The sequence below is a fragment of the Nomascus leucogenys genome, chromosome 18 (genome assembly GCF_006542625.1).
Source record: "Nomascus leucogenys isolate Asia chromosome 18, Asia_NLE_v1, whole genome shotgun sequence".
In the NCBI taxonomy this organism is placed as follows: domain Eukaryota; kingdom Metazoa; phylum Chordata; class Mammalia; order Primates; family Hylobatidae; genus Nomascus; species Nomascus leucogenys.
In genome coordinates, this window is record NC_044398.1 from 62613904 (window position 1) to 62640155 (window position 26252).

Here is a 26252-nt window from a genome sequence, read left to right on the forward strand (position 1 = left end):
TGTAGGGTTCACGCCATTCTCCTGCCTTAGCCTCCTGAGTAGCTGGGACTACAGGCGCCCGCCACCACACCCAGCTAATTTTTGCATTTTTAGTAGAGACAGGGTTTCACCATGTTAGCCAGGATGGTCTCGATCTCCTGACCTCATGATCCGCCTGCCTCAGCCTCCCAAAGTGCTGGGATTATAGGCGTGAGCCACCGTGCCCGGCCCAAATGTTTTTTACGTCTTGAGATGAATTAAATGAAATTCAGATTTTAGTGTCCATAAGTAAAGGTTTATTGAAACATAGCCATACCTATCTGTTTATGAAGTTTCTGTGGCTGTTTTTGTGCTACAGTGACAAAGAGGAAGCATTGCCAGCATAGCCCAAAATATTTACTATTGGGTGCTTTACAGAAAAGTTTGTCAATCCTTGTTCCAGGACAGAGCTCCCAAGTGAGAGTGAGAGATAACCGACCTTTCTCTTTCTTTCCTGACTACTGTAGTTTGGTAATTTCATTTGAAAAGCAGCTTTTTGCTTGGAAAGGTAGAGTAGTCAAATAAAGGGCTATCCTAGAATAAGGTTTATCCAGCCTTATCTGAAAGGCTAGGTAATCCAGCAAGGAGAAAAAAAAAAAACCATGACATTTATTGATAATGCTGTTCTGCTTTCTGGAGTATCATTAAAATGCTCCTGAGGAAGGTAAGGAAGCAGCTAGCAGTTTTAGGTATCTGCCAGATAAAAGAGATCATGAGCCCCTTACTCCTGACAAAGATGATTCAAATGCTGCAGGGTGTATGAGAAACATATCAAAGATCACCAAAAGGGTCTGGGCCAAGATTCCAGCCAGCAGAATAGGAATTTCAGAATATGATAAGGAGATGTCAAGGAAGGTCAGGCAGTAAAAAGAGGTTTGCTGACTCACGTGGTTTGTTGACTTAGCAAGTCAGGGAGAAGTCAACTGTTTGCTCTCCTGTTACAGTCTTTAGGCGTGGGCCAGCCCAGGGCCATTGATAGTCATTTTAGCCAGAAGGAAAGCAAAAGCCTACAGATGAACTTAAACAAAACAGCTGTGACATAAGTTAAAATTTATGCTTTTCTCTTAATAGAAGTGTTTGTTCCTCTTCAGATAATCTAAACTTGAACTTAATAAAAATATACGTACCCATGCATTGTTTAATTCCTATAGCATTTATTTGTTGAGCGCAGACTCTACGGCAGGTGCTTTTTTAGGTACAATAATAAACAAGAAACGTCCATGCCCTCATGAAGTTTTACATACTAGTGGGTAGAAAATAATCAAATCAACAAGTAAATATACAAAATCTGAATAAGCGCATCAGAGATAAAGCAAGAAGGATGCTAAGGAGTGCTGGGTGGGGCATGGGGGAGGGAGGCTGTTCTTTCACACACAGCTGTCAGGGCAGGCCTCTACTCTTGGATGAGCAAAGGCCTGCAGGAAGTGAGCCAGCATGCCTCCTTGCTGTATCCTCAGAAAGAACTCCAGGCAAAGGCCCAGCAGGAGGACATCAGGAACAGGTGAAGAAATGCAAGGAGCCCAGAGGGGTTAGAGCAGAGCAACTGAGGGGGAGAGAAGCTAAGATCAGAAGAAAAATAAGCTAAGAAGGGAGAGAGGGTGTTCATTGTGGAAGCCTTGCATGCCATTGTGAGGCCTCCCCTTGTCCTCTGAGTGCAGTGGGAAGCCACTAATTAGTTTCTGAGCAGAGGAGAGACATGGTCAGACTTGCAGTAGCCAGAGTAATCCTGTTAAAATTAAATTGGATATTGTCACTTCACTGTTTAAACGTTAAAACCTTCCCAAATTAAAAACAAATAACTGCATCATAAACCTCCAACCTATTTATTATCTCAAAAAATAACGTTTTCTAGTTTACCGAAAAACCTCATGATAGCCTTACATAATTTTTTAAAAAATTTCACTGGAAGGTGTTTTGCAATTGTTACACCATAGTAACTCATCACTGACTCAGACTGGGGAGAAGACCCGTCAAAATTAGTTAAAAGACTAAATTACTCTATTTTATTTAAATAGGTTTCATTACCTTTTTGTGTGTAAAGGAATCAGAATTGCCAAGGTTGCCTAGTAAAATCTGTTTTGATGAATAGATTTATAAGGATTGTAATTAGCATATGTCAGCATCAGACTATGCTACCTTGGCTCTGCTTATAGTACAATTTCTATGCTTCAATTTAATTAGATACCTATAAATTGTTTCAAAAGCAGTTTATTTTCTTTAATAGACTTGTCCTTTACTTAAGAAGATGCACTGCCTACTTTTTTTATGAAAAAGAAAATTGCATGGCCCCAGAAGTAAATCAAGTAATGCTGGTTATTTATCTTTTTGTTGTTATTGTAACTCTTACTTTAAATCACTGAGTTCCTCAATATTAGTACTATGGCATTTTGGAGCAGATAATTCATTATTGTGAAGTGCTCTTCTGTGCATTGTAGGATGCTTAGCAGCCTCCACCCAAGAGATGCCAGAATGGCACCCACAATTGTGACAGTCAAAAATGTTTCTACACATTGTCAAATGTCTCCAGAAGGAAGAGAGAGTAGAGGGGGCAAAATCATCCCAGGTTGAAAACTGTTACCTTAAATGAATGATCCTCTGTCTTTCTGTGGGGGAAAAATGGTTCCATCTCTTTTCTCTCATCCATATTATGAATAGATTCTTAGAAAATGACCAGAAGATGTAATTTAATTTTGAAGGGCAGATTTGTATAAGAAATACCAAAAGAAAAGGTCACTGGAATAATCAACACATATAAGAATAACATTTGAAAACCATGTTTTATCAGAGTTCTCTTGGAGAGTTCCTAACAAATAAGCTTAAATGCACATTTGGCACTACAACTTTTAAATGAGAAATTGTTTGGAAGAAGGAGATTGGCAGAAGGAAATAATGATCTTCAAAATACTAACTCATTATAACTTTAACAAAATTAAGTCTGTAGGTAAAATTTATGGTCTTCCTACTTTTCTAAGAGTATAAATTGATATAACCCTATTTAAAATGAGGGTAGATGGATTATTATTGTAACAAGAAGCCTATGCTGCATTTTTGTACATCTCAAAATATTTCGTTCCCAAATATAATTTCCTTTTATTCATCTGGAATAAAAATTCAGCTGTTTTATATATTAAATGTTTTAAAATATATTCAGAATGAAAGTAATCTAAGAAAAAGACTGTTGTTACTGCTCCTTAAAAGAAGTCAAATTTTTACAAATAAGCATTTTTCATCATTCTGTGTATGGGCCCCTTGGTAATATACTGCTGGGCACGTTCATACGCTGTCACTATCCCATACATTTAGACGACTCAAAACATACATTCATACTCTCTAGAGTTCTATGTGGTATCCCACATGCAAGTCAGATGGGATATATACAAATTAAAGTAGTTGAGCCAACAAAAGATACATGTTTGGGAAAGGCACGAGGGACCAGTAAGAAGTGCGCTTTACTTTAGTGGACAGAATGGGGGGAAAAAAGCACCCTAGAAATAAGTGCTCAACCACAGTTAGGTGGTGATGGAGTTGCTATGACATTATGTTGCTTTTTCAAAAGATACTTTGAGCACCCAACTTGACTACTCTTGACTCAGCAGAGTTCAGTCTTAGTCTAAGAAAGATGATCACAGTCACCGCCAAATATTTCCATCCTAAAGAGGATGCTCACATAGTAAGAAGCTTATATCTTCTGCCAAAAAATGAAAGATCAGGGGTTTGGGCAGTGGCATTTGTGACTTCTAGTCTTCTTTTTTTGTCCATGGTCCCCCATAATGGATAGTTCCAATCCTTAAAAAAATAATGTTTTCAAATCAGTGAAATTTCTAATTTCTCCCAATGTTTTTTCCTCCTTTGTTGCCTATTGTCAGTTAAAGGGGTCAACATCTCTCTAGTCACGCAAACTAGAAACCTCAGAGAAACCTCCTAGCCCATCTGCCATAAGTTAATTGCTGCTCAAGATCTGATTCCACAGCAACATCTTTGATAGCTTTGCCCTCCTTGCCATCCTTGATCCCATTGCTATGGTTGAGGAACTCATCATGTCTTACACCTACATTCACTCCAGAGACTTTCAGATGCTCTTTCAACACCAATTTTTCCTGACACCACATAATTATGCTTATTACTACTAAATCTGTCCTAAAAAACTGATATAATCATGAGTCGACTAAATAAATCTTAAATTAATTCTTTATTTTCTCCAGATTAAAAATCAAATTCCTTCCCAGACTCTCCACTATTATTCTCAATCAACTTTTATTTCTGACATACATACATAATACGCCAATCATTACAGGTTTTCAGTCATTCAAGTGCGACAAAGACTTTTAACTGTTTTTTCTTTTGTGGGCCTTTCTATAATGCTCTTCAGTCCAATCCCTACAACTTTATGGCAAAATTCTGTTCACCATCCAATATATTTCAGTTAAGATTCTTAGCTTGTATGTTGGTGCTCCCATGGCACCTTATTAGTAGTTTCATTATAGTATATAATCACACTATATTTCAGTTGCATACTTAATTATTTGTCCTTTAAAATTGTGAACTCCTTTTGGTCAAGGAATATGTCTCATTCATCTTTGTAGTCTACTAGTACTCCAGCTACAACAGAGTTAGCGCTATTCAATTCAATCAAGCTTAATCATTAGAAATAGAAGACAACTGGCCAGGCGTTGTGGCTCATGCCTGTAATCCCAGTACTTTGGGAGGCCGAGGTGGGCAGATCACCTAAGATCAAGAGTTTGAGACCAGCCTGGCCAACATGGCGAAAACCTGTCTCTACTAAAAATACAAAAATTAGCTGGGTGTGGTGGCATGTGCCTGTAATCCCAGCTACTCGGGAGGCTGAGGCAGGAGAATAGCTTGAATGAACTCAGGAGGCAGAGGTTGCAGTGAGCCAAGATTGTGCCACTGTACTCCAGCCAGAGTGACAGGGCAAGACTTCAACTCAAAAAAAGAAATATAAGGCAACTTCCAAATTATGTATAGTTTTATTTTTCTTATCTTTCATTTTACCTTTCCCCAGATTAATATAATTTTCTTTAATTCCAATATCAAATGTGGACATAAAACTAATCTAATGATTGTTTAAGAAATTAGAGGGCTGGGTATGGTGGCTCATGCCTGTAATCCCTGCACTTTGGGAGGCTGAGGCAGATGCATCACCTGAGGTCAGGAGTTCGAGACCAGCCTGGCCAACATGGTGAAACCCCATCTCTACTAAAAACACAAAAATAGCCGGGCGTTATGGTGCATGCCTGTAATCCCAGCTGCTCAGGAGGCTGAGGCAGGAGAATAGCTTGAACTCGGGAGGCAGAGGTTGCAGTGAGCCGTGATCATGACACTGCACTCTAGCCTGGATGACAAGAGTGAAACTCCATCTCAAAAAAAAAAAAAAAAAAAAAGAAGTTAGAGAAAAATATAATGGGTGGAAAGAAATTAAATTAACATTTCATTTATTATATTTTTCAAAAGATTTCGAAAAAACATTTCCAGATCTAATCAAAATATAATGGGATGTTTCATCACTTCAATTTGAAAGTGAGCATTTTGCTCTAAATGAAAAATAGATAAGACAAAGCATAGCATGTTTTTTGACAAATATCCAACACAAATTCATGTGAATATGCAAAACTGCCTATGCCTACGGAAATAATAATTATGGATGTCTCAAGGAAAGTGTTTACAAAATATGAGATTCTGCACATATATTAGTAAGTAATATCATTTTCTGAACAGAACAAGTGAAAGAAAAGACATGCTACACTTCAAAATAATGTGCTCATGAAACCTACTGTTATCTTCTTTGGTGAACAACTTTGTATGCTACAAAAATTTTTCCTCTTATTCTATGCATTTGGTTAAAACACACAATAAGCCCATCACTAAAAACTGAAAGTAATCTTTGGAGACTGAATTATAAAAACTACTGAACTTCAACAGTGTGAGCAAAATCTTCTGTCATTTCACAGGATATGTTATAAATTACTACTGAAGTGAAAAACGTGAAAGAATATTTTAAGAGAATTCAAGTCATATCACTGTTTACTTTCCTTCAACATAGACCATTAGCCTTCTAAACTAAATAATAAAATTAACAAGTTATTTCAAACAATAACCTGACATGATCATAAATCCATGGTGAGCTCATTAGAGCTACATATGATTTTGTTAAACTGATGTACTATAAATCAAATTCAGAGAGCAAACACTTCTACCTATGGAGCATTTTTAAAGAAACAAATTCCTGTGTTCAAATGTGTATATAATAAGAATATGAAGCTACCTTTTCTATTGTGGCAAATTCCTACCAAAGTAAACTGCAGCTAGGATAAAAAAGTGACAAAAAGAAATGCTATAATTGAACTCTAAAGTACACTTTCAAAAGTTATCTCAAACCCCTAAATTGGTATTCCTCTGTATACTCTAAGTAAGTTATAAGCAATGATTGTTTTAAAAAAATTGGGCTTATCTGATGTAAGAATTCATCATCACATTACTATCTGGTCCTGATTTCTTTTTCTACAATGTAAACCATAGTTTTAAAATGTTTTGTTATACATTGTACAAATTATATTAATTACTATTGTTTCCTTAGCCTTCATTGTTTTCTGACAATTATTTTATTTATTTTCATGATCAGTAAGAGATAAAAGTAAAAGACTGTCTTGTACAGCGAGTAAATAATTAATTCAGGGCCAGATGTGACCACCTAAAAGATGTAAAAGATAAGCCAGATTTTTTACCAAGATATTAAAATTGTCATTAAAATATAATTAGTTCTATAATACCTATATTTTCCATAAGCATTTGAATAATAATGTCATGCTAATATTGCCCTCTGGAACAAGGACTAATAATAAATACTAAAATTAGATAATTTATCTAAGCAAGGATTTTTTAATCAATGTTTATAAAATTTTAAAATTATTTTCTGCACTTATTAAAGAATAGTATGACTAATTCAGAGTTATACAGCAGCGATACAGTATTGAAGAGCACAGATTGTCATGCCAGAATATGCAGGTTTGGATTCCAACTCCACCATTTACTAACTGCCTGATCTTGATTAACCTGTGTAACCTCCTTAGGCTTTAGATTCCTTGCCTGTAAAATGAAGACAAGAATGATATTTTTTTGTTATGAGAATTAAAATAACTAATGCATGGAAAACACTTAGACCAGAGCCTGATAACACAGTTAATAGTTTTATCATTAGTTCCAGTGGTGAAGTTCTTTGGAATTCCAATCTAATTTTTTTTTTTATAATTCGGCCTACTTCACATCTTAATAAAAGCACTTATCATAGGCAAGTTTATTATCAATGCTACTGGAATAAAGGGAAAAGAGGAATGATTTTTAAGTGATTAAAAGGTGTTATCACTTCCCCAACTATCTTCCGGGCTCCCTAGCGACATGAGTTATTCTTCCCCATGGTGAGAAAAGGGAGTGGAGGTGGGATTCTGCACAACTCAAGCCCCAATGAAACAAAGTACTTCTCATGTTTGGGATTATTTTTCTTTCAAATTTCAGTTTAGAGCCGACTTCTGAGCTGAAGAAATTACTATAAACTTCCAATACTCTGTTAGGGGATTCTACCCTGAATGTAGTGGAGACAGGGCAAGATGGAAATCAAATAGGCTTAGTAGAATAAATCAGAACTATTTCAGTAAATATTATGCATTGATAGATCAAAGTGTAATCTATGTACTATAAGTAAGTCTAAAAATGAAACTATCCTTCATTTGTAACAGAAGGACTCTTTTTCTCCAGTTTCATGTATAAATCTACCTACTTCTAAATTAACTTAGTGAAGTGGCTTTTTCATTGATACATGGAATAAAAATATTTACAAGGAAACCAGTAACAAATGTACTCAGATTCAAATTCACCAATGGAAAAGATTTTGAAGTATTATCTTGAATATACAACTTTTATATCCAAATTTTGTCTTTTTAGTAAAATAAGCATTTACTTAAAAAGATGATAAATTTAACTTTCTACCAAGAATTATAAAGAATATATCACTGGCACCATATTGTATAAACAAAGAAAAAAAAAGCTAAAACAGATAATTAGAATTTTTTGAACATATTTATTTGAAGAGAAAAATATATCACTGTGCTGGTTCTCACATTTATTAAAAGAGAATAATCAATTCTGCAGACTGTAATATATTCTAAGAAGTAATTTGGCCTTCTCACCAAATAATCATAATAAAGAGCTGAGATTTAATCAAATAAGGTAAACATAAGATAATTTGCTTTTTGCTACTAAATAGTATTAAAATACTTTTTATCTGTTAGAGAGTCACTAGAGAAAGCAGTTAACAAGAAAAATTAATTACTCTTGTTTGATTACAAACTATTGTAATTTTTAGGCAGGACCATCAATAAGGGAGAGGTCACAGAAAAAAAACTGCAAGTGTCGCTTTCTTAGACTGTTGCTCAATTTCTGATGCCATTGAAAAAGACTTTTAATTGCCATTCATAAAACTATTAACTTTGTTTTCTCAGTAGATCAATTAACATTTACTCTGCATTAACTCTATTCTTCTTCCCTATGTGATTTTGTTTCAAAGGGTTCAAAAACTGGAATATTGGTGCAATAAACACGTAAGGCAATTTACTCATTTATAAGTAAATACTGGGCATATTTAAGAGAAATATTTAGTAAGCTTAACCTGTACAATGTGATTGTATTTGTTCCTTATAGAACCTGAGGAATCTAGAAGACAACTGCACGCAGAGAAGGATAAAAAGGCAAAATTTATGGTTAAAATCATCTGTTAAAGACAAAAGAACAAACAAAAAATGACAGTTAATTTATTTCATAAAAATTTGAGGAATGGTATTTAAGCGAAAAATTTCTTGTGTAGACTAGGGAGATCTAAGATTGTGGTTAAAATATTACTTTTACAGGATGACATCACATCTCCAAGGTCAGCAAAAAGAAGAAACACTACGTGCTAAATGAAGTAATACACAGGTTGTGTGTTTTTCATCTCTTTTTAGATCTGGGTATGATCTTGGGCATATTACTTCACTACTTAAACCTTCAATTTGTAGAATCTAGGTTGGTCTTAGGTAATTTCTAAGAGCCCTTCCAGTTTTAAATTTTAGGAAAAGAAAATTATATAGATCCTAAATGCCATTATTACTCATAGGAATGGGAAACACGCTTTTATAGAAAGTAAAGGCTCTTATATATTCTTTAATCTCCACCTGTCAGCACATGAAATTTTGTGTACTGTTATATATGTCAAACAATAAAACATCTTTAAGCAGAGCATCTCTCTTAAACACACTGGTTCTATACCAGGGCTAATATATATGGTAGGTAGCTGTAACTTATGCTCTCTAAAATGTAAAGGCTTTCTCTTCCTGTATTAGTATTGAAAGTTTTTTAGTTAATGTTTATCTTATGTGAGGGGAGGAATCGATTTGAACCAAAAACAACCTCAAAACTCTCCTCAAAAGGGAACAAAAACATTGCTTTTTCAATCTTGCAGCTTCAAGTTAGGTTCCCTAAACATTGCCATCTCTTTACAGAGGCAATCAACAGTTTAGGTCTGGCAATATCATTAAAGAACTGTGACTTTGGACAAATCATATACATTTGGAAAGTTTTAGCTTTCCTAAATATTAAAACAAAAAAATTAGAGTTTATGCTACATAATGTATAGGATCTGCTATTGCAATATCACAATTATCTGATTATGTGTAATACATATCATATATTATATACTATATATAACATACATATCATATAGAATATATGATATTTGAAAGTTTCTGAAATATATTTCCCCATTGTTGAATATGCACATCTCAGAAAGATACTACTAAATGCTAAGAAATGAATTAATTAGTTACTACTTGGTAAGCAGTACCCCATAATAATGTACTCAACTGTTTATTTAAATTAATCGTCTTACAAAGTATATTATCTCCTCACCAAAGTAAGATGCATTACCTCATTCTCTCTATTGATTCTTGGAAGGAAATAAAAAAGGCAAATATTTTCTCTGCTTTACAAAGAGAGGAACTAGAACTTAGTGAGTGGATGGGATTATATAGCAGATCACAGAGCAGGCCAGCATCAGAAGGAGAATAAACTGTGGCCCAATGAATCTATAGAGCTTTCCATTAACATTATGCCTCTTATTTTCTGTTACACTTTGTAGTGTATGAGTGAGTGTGTTTGTGTATTTTGGGGTAGTGGGTAGGGAAGCCAGTAGAGAGGAGATAATCATTGAGCTATGACGTGATCTCAGAAAGGTTAATTCATTCACTGCACTAGGGGTTCCAGGGTATCACTAAAGACTAGATTCAAAAGGTTACAGAGCTCTTCCATTTGCTCTCTAGCTGCTGAAGTTCATTAAGCCATATTATAATGGGAACTGCTTAACTTATAAAGATAGTGTTAATCTACAAATATAAATGTTGCTTCAAACTTTCAAAAAATTATCTTGCTCTTTATAAAGTCTACACAAAATGTAAATAAAAGTCTTTAGGGAATGGGATAACCCAGCAACAGAATTCATCATCCCATGAACTGCAAAGTTGTCTCAAATACTGATCTTTTCCCAAATAAAGGCCCATACATGAATATCTTCTCACTTGGGACAATCAGGTAAGTCAGATCAAAGTTCTCAATATTTTTTCTTTTCCTTTCCTGGCCCAGCTGTTTTTGGACTCTTATGGTTGAATTAAATGAATTTTTTTCCTGTTTTCCTATTTTCTCTTTACCATTGTTTGTTATCTGAGCTTCACCATAAGTTTCGATAAATTCCTGAAATCAAAGACCAAGAAAAAAAATAGTATGAATATCAAATAATTTTGAGAATTTGGCTATCACCTCAAATATTTTATTTCAATACCTGAAAGGTATTTTTCTTTTACTTATTTGATACATATGTTGACATATAGCTCAGAATTTCTGGCTTACAACAAATTTGTTAATTCCTCAAAGAAAAATAAGCCCATTTTATTAAAATAAAAGGTGAACAGAATGATCAAACATTAACTAACCTAAGCACAAAGTAAAGTGTTCTCCTCAAATTGCTTCAACATCTTAATGTCAGCTATAATCTTTCCAGTCTGAGGTTCAAACAAAAATTGCCTGGCTAGAGCACAGCAAAGATGGAGCTTCTTTAAAAATGGCCTGTACTCTGCAATTTATTGAGCCAAAAGATGCATGGTGCTTTCTTGGATCATGTGGACCACACCAAAGAGAGAACCAACCTGGAGTTGTTTAAATTCTTATCCAAGAAGATGTAGTTGAGGGGTACCTACGCTGATAAGCCTAGATTCTGATATCCTGACTGAACACTATTATCACTGATTGTGCTCATGTAACTAGGAAACCATTTTACACACAGCAGACACAGCAAAGCAGATTATGATACACTTTTTTTTAAAATCCCACTATTGGTTTCCCATTGCATGTAGAATGAAACCCAAACTCCCAAATCTGGTTAACGAAACCCTACATGGTTAAATATCTACCTACCCTGTTCAGTCATTCCCTTTCAAACCCCATGGCAGTCCATCTACTGGTTTCCCCACTTTTCCCCTAACAAGGAGGACTCTCTGTGCCTGAAACTCTTTCTCTCTTTTTCATGATGGCTTCCACCTGTCATTTAGATATCAGTTTAAATGTGACCTCCATAGATACATCTTGCCTGACAAAACGCTCTAAAGCAGTGACCAAGACTCTCTCCCTAACCAAACATCAGGCAGGTTCCTGTTTTCAACTAGATCTCATCCTTGGACAATGTCCCTAACCTTCCTAAGCCAGCCTAAATGAAGAATACTACGAAGTGATTTCCCACCTTTGATATCTCATCAAGGTCTTCATCCTCTACCCTTAATGTCTAAGTCCTTGGCCTGCCTTTAGCAAGAATCTTGTTAGTACAGTTCAGCAAGAATCTCCCTATCCTTGATGTCTCCTCTTAAAAATCTTCCATCCACTGACCCCCTCACTCTGCTCCTTAACTATAAATCCCCAGCTGTCATTGCTGTGTTTGGAATGAAGTTTAGTTATTTCCCCGATTGCAACAGTACAAAATAAAATCTATATCTGCTTTAACTGGTGTCTGGCTCTGTTTGTTTTTGATAGTAGCCACCCGGTCCCCTGGTATCAAATTACCCTATTTTAATTCTCTGCATAGAATGAATCCTTATGACATTATTATGGTGTTTTGTTTATACACTAGGATGCAAAGCTTTGGGAAAAGATGGGCATTGTCTCTCTCAGTCACTGTTTCATCACCAGTGCATATAGCCTAGAACAAAGCTTGAAAATGGCTACACACTCAAGAAATTTTGTTGGGTGAGACCATTTTCATGATATATCTAAAGGGGTCTGAAAATGCACAAAAGAGAATGCTGAAATTAGCATATATATATAGGATTTATTATAAAAAGGCAAAAATGAATAAATCAAATATTAAAAGTTGAGCCCTCAGGTTTCTTCTTTATACAATGTTGTATTTTCCAAATTTTCCACTAACAGTATTACTTTTAAAATCAGAAAAACATAAAAAATAACACATGAAAAAAAGTAGTTTAATGAATCACCATTTTTAGTTGGTTTAAAATGTGTTTCTTTGGAAGAAACCTTTTACTTGCTGCAAGTTTTCAAGATTATTGATTCTGTGCCAAGAGAAAGACACATTCAAATATAAAAATGAAACAAGCACATTTTCACAAGGGAAAAAATGGTCAAAAATAGTTATTTCCTTCCTTAAAGTTCTAAAGCCTAGCTGATTTTAAAACCAAGGAAATAATAAAATAGAGATAAGGGAGAAGAGGATAAGAGTCTGATATTACTTAGGTACCACATTACCTATGTCACGGAAATCAAGAGCAAATGCTGTTTTCCCTGTGTAATCTGATTCAGTCATGATTGAGTACTAGTGATTCATGTGGTGCTGTTAACTAGTGCAATGATCAACAGGAACTGCAGTACTCTCCTCACAACCCTGGGTGAACTACTCTCCAATGCATTTGCAGATGTCCACTTATGGCATCTGTCTTTAAAACACTCCTGCTTTGTTGGCTGTTGCTTACTATTTTATGACAGTTACTGTTGTTATTGATGTTTTAAAATCATTCTTTACATGAATAAACACAACACTGTCAGATTACATGGCATGGAGATTCATCAATTAAGGTTAGATAAAATGAAAAAGAACTCATCCCCTATCTCTCTCATTAGATAAAAGGCTTTGGTGGAATCTACTGACCTTAGGGCCCTTATGCAGGCTATTGGTTCCCTCTGCCTACAATGTTTTTAGTTTGTTTGCTTGTTTGTTTTTCCCCCAGAGAGCCAAATGACTTCCTTCCTCCCATCTTTTAGGTCTGAATTCAAATATATTTCACATTCTCTATGAAATGGTCCTGACCAACTATATAAAATTGGAATACCCCAACACCCAGTATTTCCCTCTTTGCTTCCTATTTTTCCTCAACAGTTATCACCATCTAATATCCAATGCTTTGTTTACTGCGTGTCTCCCCAAAAACTGCAAGCTCCTTGAGGGTAGGGATATTGGTCTGTTTTGTTCCTACTATACACCTAGAAATGTAACTTGCTGAGTGAGTGAATGATACAGGTGAATTTGCCAGTGTTACAATTTTTGAGATTATGTCTCATAAATTTAATCCATCTATGACTTATACCCCGAGATAAAGGATCACTCGAAATCTCTCTTGTGGTTAGAAATGGGTCCTAGGGTTCAAGGACCTAGAATTGTCACAGTTCCTTTCGTACTCCTGAAATCTTAAAAGATTGAAGAAAATCTCCAGTGAGGTAACCAAGGAATTATGATATTTGGCTGTTATGGATCCCCGAAAAAAATGTACACTGTGTCAGAAGGTGTTGACAATGCTATCTAGGACACAAAAGTTTAGAACTTTCCCCAGCATACTTTCTCTTTTTATAAGTTTAGTCTGTATGTAGTGTCAAAATGAAAAGAGTTCTTGTTTTAGCTTGGCAGTTTTTCGAATGTTTGACTTTGGTATCCTAGAGGAAATGGAGGAAACTAGTTTCATTATCCACAAAAATTGAGTCTCATAGGAGGACCTGATACAAACCAAACCAAACCAAACCAAAACAAACAAATATCAACTTTCTGTACAGGAATTACAAGTTCACTAAACAAAGATTTGATTTTATCTTAAACCTGAGCAAGAGAAGTAATCTTTGAACTATAGTGGTTCATTGGGTAATTTCTCTTTAGCCAATGTTACGGGCAAATTCCTATGTTGATATACTAACCCTGATACTTCAGAATGTGACTGTATTACTTGCATATAGAATGTCTAAAGGGGTAATTAGGTGAGAATGAGGTTATCAGCATGGGCCTAATCCAATATGACTGGTGTCCTTACAAGAAAAAATGAGCACTTCATACAGAGGGAAGACCATGTGAAGACACAGTGAGACGACAGCCACCTACTTGCTTAGGAAGGAGGTCTCAGAAGAAACCAAACCTGACAACACCTTCATCTTAGATTTCTGGCTTCCAGAGCTATGAGAAAATAAATTTCTGTTGCTTATGCCACCCAGTCTGTGGTACTCTGTTACTGGCAGTCTTAGCAAACCAATACAGCCAAACAAGAAATGCCATAAAGTTTTGTCAGAGTAAAATGCTTCTAAAGAAGTAGATTTATGTGTCAGAGTTGTTTTGTTCTCTCCTCAAACCAGAAGGTTCCTTTTAATCAGCTGCCAGTATGTTTTGTTCCTACTATACACCTAGAAATGTAACTTGTTGAGTGAGTGAATCATACAGTGAATTTGCCAGTGTTACACTTTTTTTTACCCATAGTATCCATTCACTTAAGACCCTAAGATGCACCCACTAAGTGCAGGATACCAAAAACATCAAAGCAGGAATAGAAATTGAACGCTCCTACCATAAAATTAAAACACCTGTAAACTTTTCAGTGAAAGATTTTGCAAATTCTACATCTCTGTTACCCCTTTTCTCACTGCTTCTAGATCAGAAATACTTAGGTTAACAATAAAATTGAGGGAGCTGGGACAGTAACATTTTTCCAAAATAATCAAACCTATTATCACAGAATCCAGTTTACACATATTTCTGAATTTACTGTTTCTTTCCTGTGTTTTTCTTCTTTGTTTCTTATATTCATCCCATTTAAAAAATTTTGAAAACAGTTATGCTATTTTATAATTCATGAGGGATAAATATTCTAAAGTCCTTTTACTATTTCTAGAATCAAATCAATACCTATAAGGTAAATTTTTTTGTTTTTTGAGACAAGGTCTCATTCTGTCACCCAGGCTGTCTGAAGTGCATGGCTCACTGCAGCCTCAACCTCCTGGGCTCAAGCAATCCTCCCACCTTAGCCTCTCTAGTACCTGGGACCATACATGCACACTACCACATCCAGCTAATTTTTTTAATAGTTTGTAGAAATATGGTCTTGCCCATATTGCCCAGGCTGGTCTCAAACTCCTAGGTTCAAGCGATCCATCTGCCTCAGCCCTCCAGACTGCTGGGATTATAGGCATAAGCCACCGCACCTGGCCTAAAGTAAACTTTTTACAGGATATATGGAATGTAATTTAGCTGACTAAAGTGATGACATAAATCCTGTCTTTCCATACTTCAGCAGCAGTAGCTGAACAACTCTTTTTTTTTTTTTTGAGATGGAGTCTCGCTCTCTTGTCCCAGGCTGGAGTGCAGTGGCACAATCTCGGCTCACTGCAAGCTCCGTCTCCCGGGTGCAAGCCGTTCTCCCGCCTCAGCCTCCCGAGTAGCTGGGACTACAGACACCCATCACCACACCTGGATAATTTTTTTGTATTTTTAGTAGAGACGGGGTTTCACTGTGTTAGCCAGGATGGTCTCCATCTCCTGACCTTGTGATCTGCCCGCCTCGGCCTCCCAAAGTGCTGGGATTACAGGCGTGAGCCACCGTGCCCCGCCTGTAGCTGAACAATTCTTAAAGACACATAAAAGCACTATTCAAATGAGACCTTATATTTTTTTTTTAAGTGTTTATACATAATCACAACCTTTTGAAAAAATATATACATAACTTTTCAAAAAATTGTTATACTTGTTTCATTTTTACCTTCACAACTATTTTCCCAATTAGGTAAAGGATTATTGTTTTCATTTTATACAACTCTACAGAAAGGACATTGAACTCATTAACATAGCAGACTCCAAATTATGTGGTTAAGATAAAGCTAATATAACCAGGGATTACCTAAATTTATTTATTTATTCTTTAAATTACACTCAGGTTTTCCACTGGTTGGTACACTGTCAACTTTCAGCACAACAGGAAACATACACTATTAATTAATTTGGTACCTCTGTTTCCACAAACTTTTCACATTTCTACTTCAAAGATTGCATCAAAAAACAAACAACAAACAACAAACACAGAAAAATTTTGAGGAATCAAATGTAACCAAGATTGAAAGTTAGGAAACTATTTTTTAAAAGTTATAAATATTCTAGATTATCGAATTAGCATTTTTATTGTGGTACTTAACATAAAATTTTAAATTAACATTTAAAAAACATTAAAAATATGTTCTCACCAATATTAGGGTGCTTCAAAAGACGGCAGATTCTGGCTTCTCTTTCTAGTTTCTGATGATCTGTTTAAAAACAAAAACAGAATAAGGCAAAAATAAATAAAGCAAAAAATAATAAAACACAATAAACAGCATAACAAAATGACATAAGGCCTTTGCATTTACTTATCCCTTGATTTCATTTTGAAATAATGATAATTCAAATTTAGAATTAAGTGAATAGCACATAGTTCAACAATCTAATTTGATTTTTCATTGACTTGATGCTTGACAGAGTGCAGTATAGAACAGTGCTAAATTTAGACTTCGGGAAAATAGTGGAAATTGCACAAAACAATACTATTCTTTCTCATCTTTACATCAAGTATATATTATTGTAATAAGTTAAATAACCCAGTGTAGACATACCAATTTAGAGCAGAGGATGCATATATGGAAATTGAATTGCCAATGGAATAAGTGCTAAATCAGGTAATTATATTTTATCCCTAATGGAGAATGTTCTCTGTCAGTCATATGTTCTGTTAACCATTCTCCTTACAATTGTTGGCTCAGCTTCCTAGGTATATGATGCTCTTCCTAATATCAAAGATTTCCAAAAACCCTAATTGCTTGCTCATCTTTACCTTTCTATGTTTCCCTAACCATTTCTTTGAAGAAACATGAACCACTATAAACTTGTGTTTCAAGAATTATCTTAATATTCTTCTTTGATTTTTTGGTGGAGGTACCTATAAACATAAATATAACCAAAATGACTCATCAAAACACAAAATAAATCATAGAGAGAGACAAAAACATGGTAGAAATACATGTTGCTGATAAGGGCAGCAGTGTAGAGTGGTCATTAGTTTAATACTTATACACAAAATATCTGATTTAAATCTTACAACCACCATCTTATATTGGCAATATTATCCCTATTTTAAAATACAAATGCCAGTAGTTTAACACCACTGCCTCGATTAATGCAAAGCCTCCAGCAATTTCATCCACTATTTCTTTTGCATTTATGATGCAACACATGTCAACACATATAAAAATGTCAACACTTTTTTAAATAAAAGGAAAATAATGTTTTAGTTTTAGTTTGGAAATAGTTTTGACCTTGAAGATCCCCTAAGAGAGTTTCTGGCACTCCCTGGGTCTGCAGACACACTCTGAAAACCACTGGTGTGTGCTATAATGAACTGTTGTATATAATGTATACAATGTAGATTTTTTTGGCCATTTAGAAAAATATTTTAAACACGTACAGTGCTATTAATAGCTCAAAGTGCCAAAAAACAGTGTCTTAATAAATCAGCCCAGCATTAGATACGCTCTAACAGTGTAACTCCATTATATCTGGATTCCCAAATACAAAGATAGATACTCTCTGGACCTACCATTATCTAGAATTATACCTACTTCAAATAAATGTAAATTCTTCAAACTCCCTATCTTTTTAACAAGTACTTATACTTAAGACGAGCTACTTCCAACTTATTTAGAAGTATGCAAGCAAACACAAAAAGTAAAGGTAGATTTTGAAAATGCCTCTAACAGCAATACCATAAATATTGCAAAGTGTTATACCTAAAGTATATGAAAGAGGTTGGGCACAGTAGCTCACCCCTGTAATCCCTGCACTTTGGTAGGCTGAGGTGGGTGGATTGCTTGAGGCCAGGAGTTCAAGACAAGCCTGGCCAACATGGCGAAATCTCATCTCTACCAAAAAAAAAAATACAAAAATTAGCGCCTGTAATCCCAGCTACTCAGGAGGCTGAGGCAGGAGAATCACTTGAACCCGGGAGATGGATGTTGCAGTGAGCTGAGAACGTGCCGCTGCACTCCAGCCTGGGTGACAGAGGGAGGCTCTGTCTAATAATAATAATAATAATAATAATAACAATAATAATAATAAAGTATATGGAAGACATATACTTAAACAGAGATTCGAATTTTGTTATGGAGACAGGGATATGAAAATATATGTGCTAAACTATGTGATTTATATATATATATATATAAATCGTCTGAAAAACATATAATTACATTAAAATAAAGAATAAAAAGGAATCAAAAGACCTTTACAGACAGTAAGTTCTACAGAGTTTTTGCTATAGAGATAAACATAATTATAAAATTTTATATAGCTTATCGTTATGGGCTGAACTGTTGTTTCCCCGTAAAATTCATATGAAGCCATCCTAATCTCCAGATCCCACAGAATGTGACTGTATTTGGAGATGGAATGTTTAAAGAGGTGACTGAGTTAAAATGAGGTCATTATTGTGGGCTGTAGTCTAATATGACTGGTGTCCATATATGAAAAGGGGACTAGTGCACTGACACACACAGAAGGAAGATCACGTGAAGACATGGGGATAAGACAGGCATCTACAAGGCAAGGACAAAAGCCTAAGAAGAAATCAACCCTTCTGACACCTTCATCTTAGACTTCTGAGCCTCCAGAATTGTGAGAAAATAAATTGCTCACAATTGGCTATTTAAGCCACCTAGTCTGTGGTACTTTGTTGTGGTAGCCCTATCAAACTAATACATCTAATGTATCAGTTTTCTATTTCTATGTGTCCAACACCTCAAACTTAGAAGCTTAAAACAACGCATATGTATAATCTCATAGTTTCTGTGGGTCAGGAACCTGGGCACAGCTTAACTGAGCCCTTTGCTTTAGGGTCTCTCACCAGGCTGCAATCAAGGTGTCAGCCATGGCTGGGGTCTCATCTAAAGTCTTGACTGAGGAAGGATCTGCTTCCAAGCAGGTGTAATTGTTGGCAGTACTCAGTTCCTATAGGACTTGTTGAGGTGAGGGTCTCAGTTCCTACATAGCTGTTGGCTGGAGGATGCACTCAGTTCCTTGCATGTGCCAATATGGCAACATGTTTCATCAAAGTCATCAAAGGGAAGAGTATGGTAAGCAAAAGGGCAGGTCACTATCTTATTTAGCCTAATCACAGAAGTGATATCCCATCATGTTTTCCATATTCAATTGGTTAGAAAAAAAAAACTACACTGGCCCAATTTCAATGTACAAGGGCATGAACAACAGGAGGCAGGATTATTAAGGCATCTTAGAATTTGTCTGCCACAGTAGATTTTTTTTTTTTTTTTTTTTTTTTTTTTTTTGAGACAGAGTTTCGCTCTTGTCAACCAGGCAGGAGTGCAATGGCACAATCTCGGTTCACTGCAACCTCCACCCACCAGGTTCAAGCAATTCTCCTGCCTCAGCCTCCCAAGTAGCTGGGATTGCAGGCACCTGCCACCATGCCCAGCTAATTTTTGTATTTTTGGTAGAGATGTGGTTTCAGCATGTTGGCCAGGCTGGTCTCAAACTCCTGACCTCAGGTGATCCACCCTCCTCAGCCTCCCAAAATGCTGGGATTACGGGCATGAGCCACTGTGCCCAGCCCACAGTAGACTTTATAACAATAGTACTGATGGGCTTTCTCTGAAAAGCAGCTTCACTTACTTTTCCTCCATATAATCACATAACTTAGTGATCATCTATGAATCATAGGCATTCTGCACTCTCCCACTGGGACATGTTTTGACATCCCAAACATGATGATATAAGTAAATTCTAGTTTCCATTAAAACTAGAAATTAACAATAATGAAAATGCATATCACCTGGTATGTTTCACATTTAACATCAAGTCCACAACCTGACTTTTAGAGAGAGTAGGTAGGTGAGGAGTGATTAAATACCTATTACAGTATTACCAAAAAGCACATTTCTGTATTTATCCTGCTAAAGAGATGGATTACTTTTAAAGTCTCCTTTACTTTTAATTCTGTCAGCAACAAAAATTACACATCCTACCTCATCATTCCCAGCTCTGACAACCACAATGGCAAGCGGTAAAGACAGATTATAAAAGGCAAGACAGCCATTATACTGTTTGGCACCATTTGAAGATTTTCTTTTATTATCCACAGGCCCTGAAGCTAGTGTGGAACCAGCCTTATTTATCATTTAATATTTATTAAAGTCCTTGAACTATAATAGTTTGGCCTTATTATTCCTTTGAAGCTCAAGTCCATACTCTTACATGAATCAAAATATAACTCTTCAGGCTGTAATCTTGTCAGGTCTGATAAGGTACAAACTGTTAGTAATATATGGTTGAAGACCTGCCATATAAACAATGCCTTAAGGAAAATACATCATCATTTGGTTTTGACATGAAGTCAGTGAGGGAATAATATTACCAGTAGAAAGACTTTTGGATTTTAAAACATTTCTCAAGAATTTTGGTGAAATGTTGTTATAATATTACTTCCCAGCTAACATATACTTTAACTTACAAAATATTTTATTTCAAATGAGGTGGAAAATGTGAAATCAGACCTAATGAAGTAAATCCTTGACTCCTGTTCCAAATCAAATTTTAATCTTTACGCAAAAGAATAATCCTGATCACAAATGCAAATTAAAGTGCTAGCCCTGATTCACTTTCACACAACAATAGAAATATCACTAAAGCTACATAAAGCAACAATATATCTACTCAGGCAATATCAGGGAATAAGCTCTTATCAATAAGCAAATTTCAAAAGTACTTATTTACTCCTGCAAATACCCAAGTATTAAAATATTAACCTTGTTAGGGGGTTGGAGGAAGATCTAACAGTCATTGCTTTCTTACATGAATGAGATATAGAAAAGAATTTCATCTTTCTTGACACCACTGAGTCCTCATTATTAGCATTAATTATTACTCTCCTGTAATCCAGTGAAGTCCTCAGAGGCTACAGAGGTGTGAAAACCCATAGGTACCTGCACCACCTACCAAATGCCAAGGGAGGGGTTTGGGCAAAAGGAGAGGTTGCCTTCTGTCATAATTGGTCAGTTACTGCCCCTTCCAACAAATATACACACATGCATGCACACACATGCACATGCAGGCACACACACACAAATATAAGCATAAAACCTAAGGAAGGCTTGAATTTGCCATGGCCGAGAAGGTTTAACTCTTCTACTCCCCTTCCCCACAAAGAGAGTCCCACTCCCAAAATAATCTTATATCAAAATTACAGAGGAGTTTTCCATGGGCGCATGAAAAATGGAATGTTTAAAATCCAGCTCTATCACAAATTTTTACCTTGCTGGCCTTTCGGCTTGTCGGCTTAAGCTGCTGAGCTGGTGTGTTCCCTATTCTTATCTCTTTAGTCCTGACCTTTCCTGGCCTTATGCTCCAATTTGAGATCAATGCCTCAGATCTGTTTTTGAGGGCAGGTTAATTCTGCCTCCCTGACTTCCTTACCACAGCCAGCCCAACTCGATTTTGAAACTTTTCACATTTGCTTCATTTCCAAGAAACTACAGCCTCGAGTAAGAGACATTCTACTTGCCCCTCTGGAAGAAACCTGGCTGGCTACTCATTCTCAGAATGGGGGAAGATAATACTAAACGTACCTAAACTATTTGAAGTTTTATACTGTTGCATCTGCTTCTTACATTTTTTTTAAAAATCTCTTCATGAGTTATTGCTGTCAGCTGTTAGTGCTGTGAATGTCTCCAGTACATAAAACAGTTTCAGGTGCACATAACAGGCCTTAAATAAATGTTTGTTGACCAAATAAATGAATGAAGGACGGATGCCCCCCCTTTTTTTTTCACAATTGCTGTGAACGGAGAACCAGGGAAAACAAAAGCTTAAAAATATAATCATAAATAAGCTGGAAGTGAGAACTTAGAGATCCTCTCTTAAAGAAAGATGCACTTTTTAGTGCATGGATTCTGGAGCACTATAATGTAGCTACTCAGAGGCCTTATTCCTGGAGGTTTTGGAATTACATTGTGAATGCATTTTTCTTGTTAGAGAAATTATGTCTCACTGAATGAGGCATTTCTCTAGAAAGAATATAGAATCTATCCATTTAAGTAGGTCACATTTAAAAACAGACTGCAAGGTAGAAGGAGCTAAGGAAAGGGCCATTTCACTACAAAACCTGAACAGGATGTATATGAATTTAAAGCTGTCATATCCATTTAACAAAAAGTTTTAAAAATTCATAATTAAATATTACAAAACTATGCTACATCATTGTGTCATAAATTTGAATTTTTAACTAATTGACCTAGAATCTTTCTGACATTAGGGACCAGTCCTTCTGCTGCCCACTATGCCTTGGAAGAATCAGTCAGATCCTACAACTATATAGGATGATTGTTCTTCTTTTCATGGCAAAGTAGAATTAGATATAGATGCTGAAAATTCCTACATCTTAACTTCGAATGAAAGTTTCTACATCTTAATTTAGAAGTGAAACTTTTTGAAAGTCTATTCTGTGCTGGAAGCTCATACAAATGTAGATTATGAATTATGATGTGAGTCCAACCTTGACTCTATATGGACTGGAAACCATGGCTTCCTTGTGGAGAAGCTCCACCCCAACATTTGAAAAAAAAAAATTTACGTGAAAAAAGAACCAAGCCTCTACTTCATTTTACCTTCATTCTGCAGTTTCATCTAATATAAATAATATATATTCACTTTTGAATTTTTTATTTGTAATCTTTTCTTTCCCTTAGGAAGAACCTCCCAGATTGCATACATGTGAGGTGCTGCTAAGTGTCGATGCATGCTCCTTGTTATGCTTATGAAAAAAAGTAGAAGATGAGAATGTATTGTTTAAATTCTAAACAAAAAAAGACTTGCATATTCAAATACCTCAGATAATTTATAATATTAACTTTCTTTAAGTGAATAGAAACTCATTCATACTGCTAAAACTAGTCAATAAAATCCCATACATATCTTATATTACATTAGTCATGAGTGAGCCGCCATAGTAAAATGATCACTAAGTTGATGTCAAGGTAAAGAAATTGGCTTCCAGTACAGACCCTGCCAAGAATGGCAAAAAAGCAAATCTTATACATATGTAAAGCTATATTTATTCCTCTCTATCCTATTAAGATACTATAAGTTTGAGATACTATGTATTTATTTTTAAGGGAAAAAGTCCTTATATCAGACATGCTACTTAACATATTTGTAATTAATATTTTATTAAGCAAACACAAGGGAACTGATAGCTGTTTTGGAAGATGAAGTAAGATGTTATGGTCTAAGTACGTGCAAACTAATAATTAAACTAGCAATTATAAGAATATCCTTCGAATTGAAGAAAGAAAATGAAGTTATCATTTATTGAACTACAATCCCCAAGTTAAAAAATGCAAGACACTTAAAATCTTGCATCTATATATTTTAATTCTATTAATTGAATTAATTAAAAATAAATAAAATTAATTTAATTCTATATTCCTTGTTTACCACATTTGTGAATGCTTTTATTTCCTATACATACACACATACACACACACACACACATAAATGAGGTTTAATGCAGCCACCTAAATGAAAAAAATACTACTGAGTCAAGGTATTTAAAATGAAATTGTGTAGTATCCCATGTACCTCAAAAATATGTAAAACTATGACATATCAATTAAAAAATACAAAACAAATGAAATTTTCTGTTTTAGGTGAAACCTTGAAGGCTAAAAACAAAATAATTATCAGATACAGGTGCCAAATCAGAACTTGCCAAAGGTTCATTTGAAGCCATTCTGTCATCATGAGCCCACTGCTTGCTTTCGGCTCTACAAGAGAAGGTAATGAGACCCCCAGAGAGGACTACTCAGGATAGAGTGGTCAGAACATTCTGTACCACCTCCTACTTCACACCACAAAAGAGCTTACTCAAGGGTACCAAATTGGAAGGGAATGAGTGTCTCTGAGAGAAATATTTGAAAAAAAATGCATCTCCTGGAGTTAGAGAAAAATAACTACTACCTATTTTAAATCTGACTTTAAAGGCAGGAAATTGTGGCTTGCTAGCTGTCCTGGAATTGCAAAGCCCAGAAGACTCTGTTGTGATCAGGCTATGCTTCCAACAATGGCAAGAAAAAGATGCACCTTTCTCATGGACAGGATACAGGCCCACAGGAAGAATGATCTCACAAGGGACAACGCCCAAAAGGACCACCTGGCAAGGCAATGTAATCCCAAAAGTGGGGTGTAATGCCAGAAACCCAGGAGCTGCAAAGACAGCTAAAAACATCCAGCCAGGGGCAGCATGACTTTCGGAGGAACTATATACCCAGAGGTCCCTAAAAGGATTTATCCAAAGAGAGAGTTAGCAATCATGCATCTAACAGAAGGTAGCAGTGCAGGTTGGAACTGCACCAGTGACTCAGACTTGCCCAGTTCCTTACAGCTCTTCTCTAAAGGGCCCTAACGGCAGCCAGTGAGTGGCAGAGGAAGTCAGGTGACAAAGAGTGTCAGTACCACACACCCCCTGGTGCAAGGAGGCTGTCAAGCCTGAAACAGGCCCAACCTGAGGTAAGAAATTTTAAATCATTACTCTGATCAGGACTTTTAAAATCCTGAAATGAGACTGTTCTTGTGACTAAAAGACACAGCAAAGCTCTGAGATCTAACCAAGACTTCTTACATGGCTGAAATAAATATATTCAGTGGGAAGACGAATAAAGTAGTTCCCACTTGCATCCCACTAAAGCTAGATGGTTAAAATTCTGATTACAGTATTTTAATAAAATAGTCATTTGTTATAAATATTTAACAAATATATAACCATCTAGTGTTTGAATTTACTGAATATCATTGCCTTTACATCACATACCTCTGCTTTCACAGTTCCATGTCCAATACCCTTTGGAAGCAGAGCTAGGAAGAACAATCTAGGTAGATTATACAAAAGCAGTTGTTAAATATGTTTGCATATTTTTTTAAAATCACCTAAAGTTTTTCTAGATAACCTACACTTCAGGAGTGTATCATCTTATTGATTCTGATATTGAAATTATGATACATCTGAAATGCAGAATAAAATTCCCCAGACTGAACAGAGTGGTATTCTTAATTAATCATCATTCTAGATGTCATCGTTCATCATTCATTGAGAAGGAACATTTACCTTTTACCTAGAATGCTCTGTCTCAGGCAAGTACTGCATCATTTAGAACATGCATTTGGCATTGCCATAGCATTACAAGTGGGTCAGGTCTAAAGTAAGAGCTTATTGCAACTCTGCCTGGCTTGATGCCCACAGTTTACAAGGAAGCATATTAAATGCCACTTAAATTGGCTGTGGTTCCTTCTAAATTCTGAAAGAGGAAGATTCCTCTATGTGACAAACTTTAAAGCTGGCAGACAAAAACCTGTCCAGGCTGGACAGTTAATTTCCTCTCCCATGTGAAATTAACAGACCTACTGCCCACCTGCTAAATGTCTGTCTGCAGAGTGATACTGAAAACAATTTCTGACTTGTGTTAATCCACAGATATTCTCAGAGCTTAAAGAAGGCTTCCTAACAGATGGAAAGGGGGTGGCAAGGGAAGCCCCAGGTGCTTAGTGGGTTTTTTGTATCACAGTTAACAGAAATCAATGACTATTCCCCCCGAGAGAATAAACAACAGAGGCACTAAGGAGGAACTTCTACTATTTGCTCCTTAAAACTTGAGACTCTAGGAATTCTGCCAAGTGACCTGGAAATAAGGGACTGTGACCAGAAGCCTCTGAAGACAGCATCATGCATTAGCTTCTTGCAGTAGAATTAAACATACTGCTAACATCCATGCATGCATATTCCATCTTTGACAACTCA

At 35.8% G+C, this 26252-nt stretch overlaps 1 protein-coding gene across 33 annotated transcripts in view; it reads right to left on the reverse strand.

Annotated features, from left to right (window-relative positions):
- Positions 1-26252, reverse strand: part of CAMK2D (calcium/calmodulin dependent protein kinase II delta) — a 320978-nt gene that overhangs the window by 201128 nt on the left and 93598 nt on the right. For all 33 annotated transcript variants that reach the window (XM_003269329.4, XM_030798877.1, XM_030798865.1 and 30 more), the window contains exon 3: positions 16606-16665. In XM_003269329.4, coding sequence (XP_003269377.1) covers positions 16606-16665 — 60 coding nt within the window. The remainder of the gene's footprint in view (positions 1-16605; positions 16666-26252) is intronic.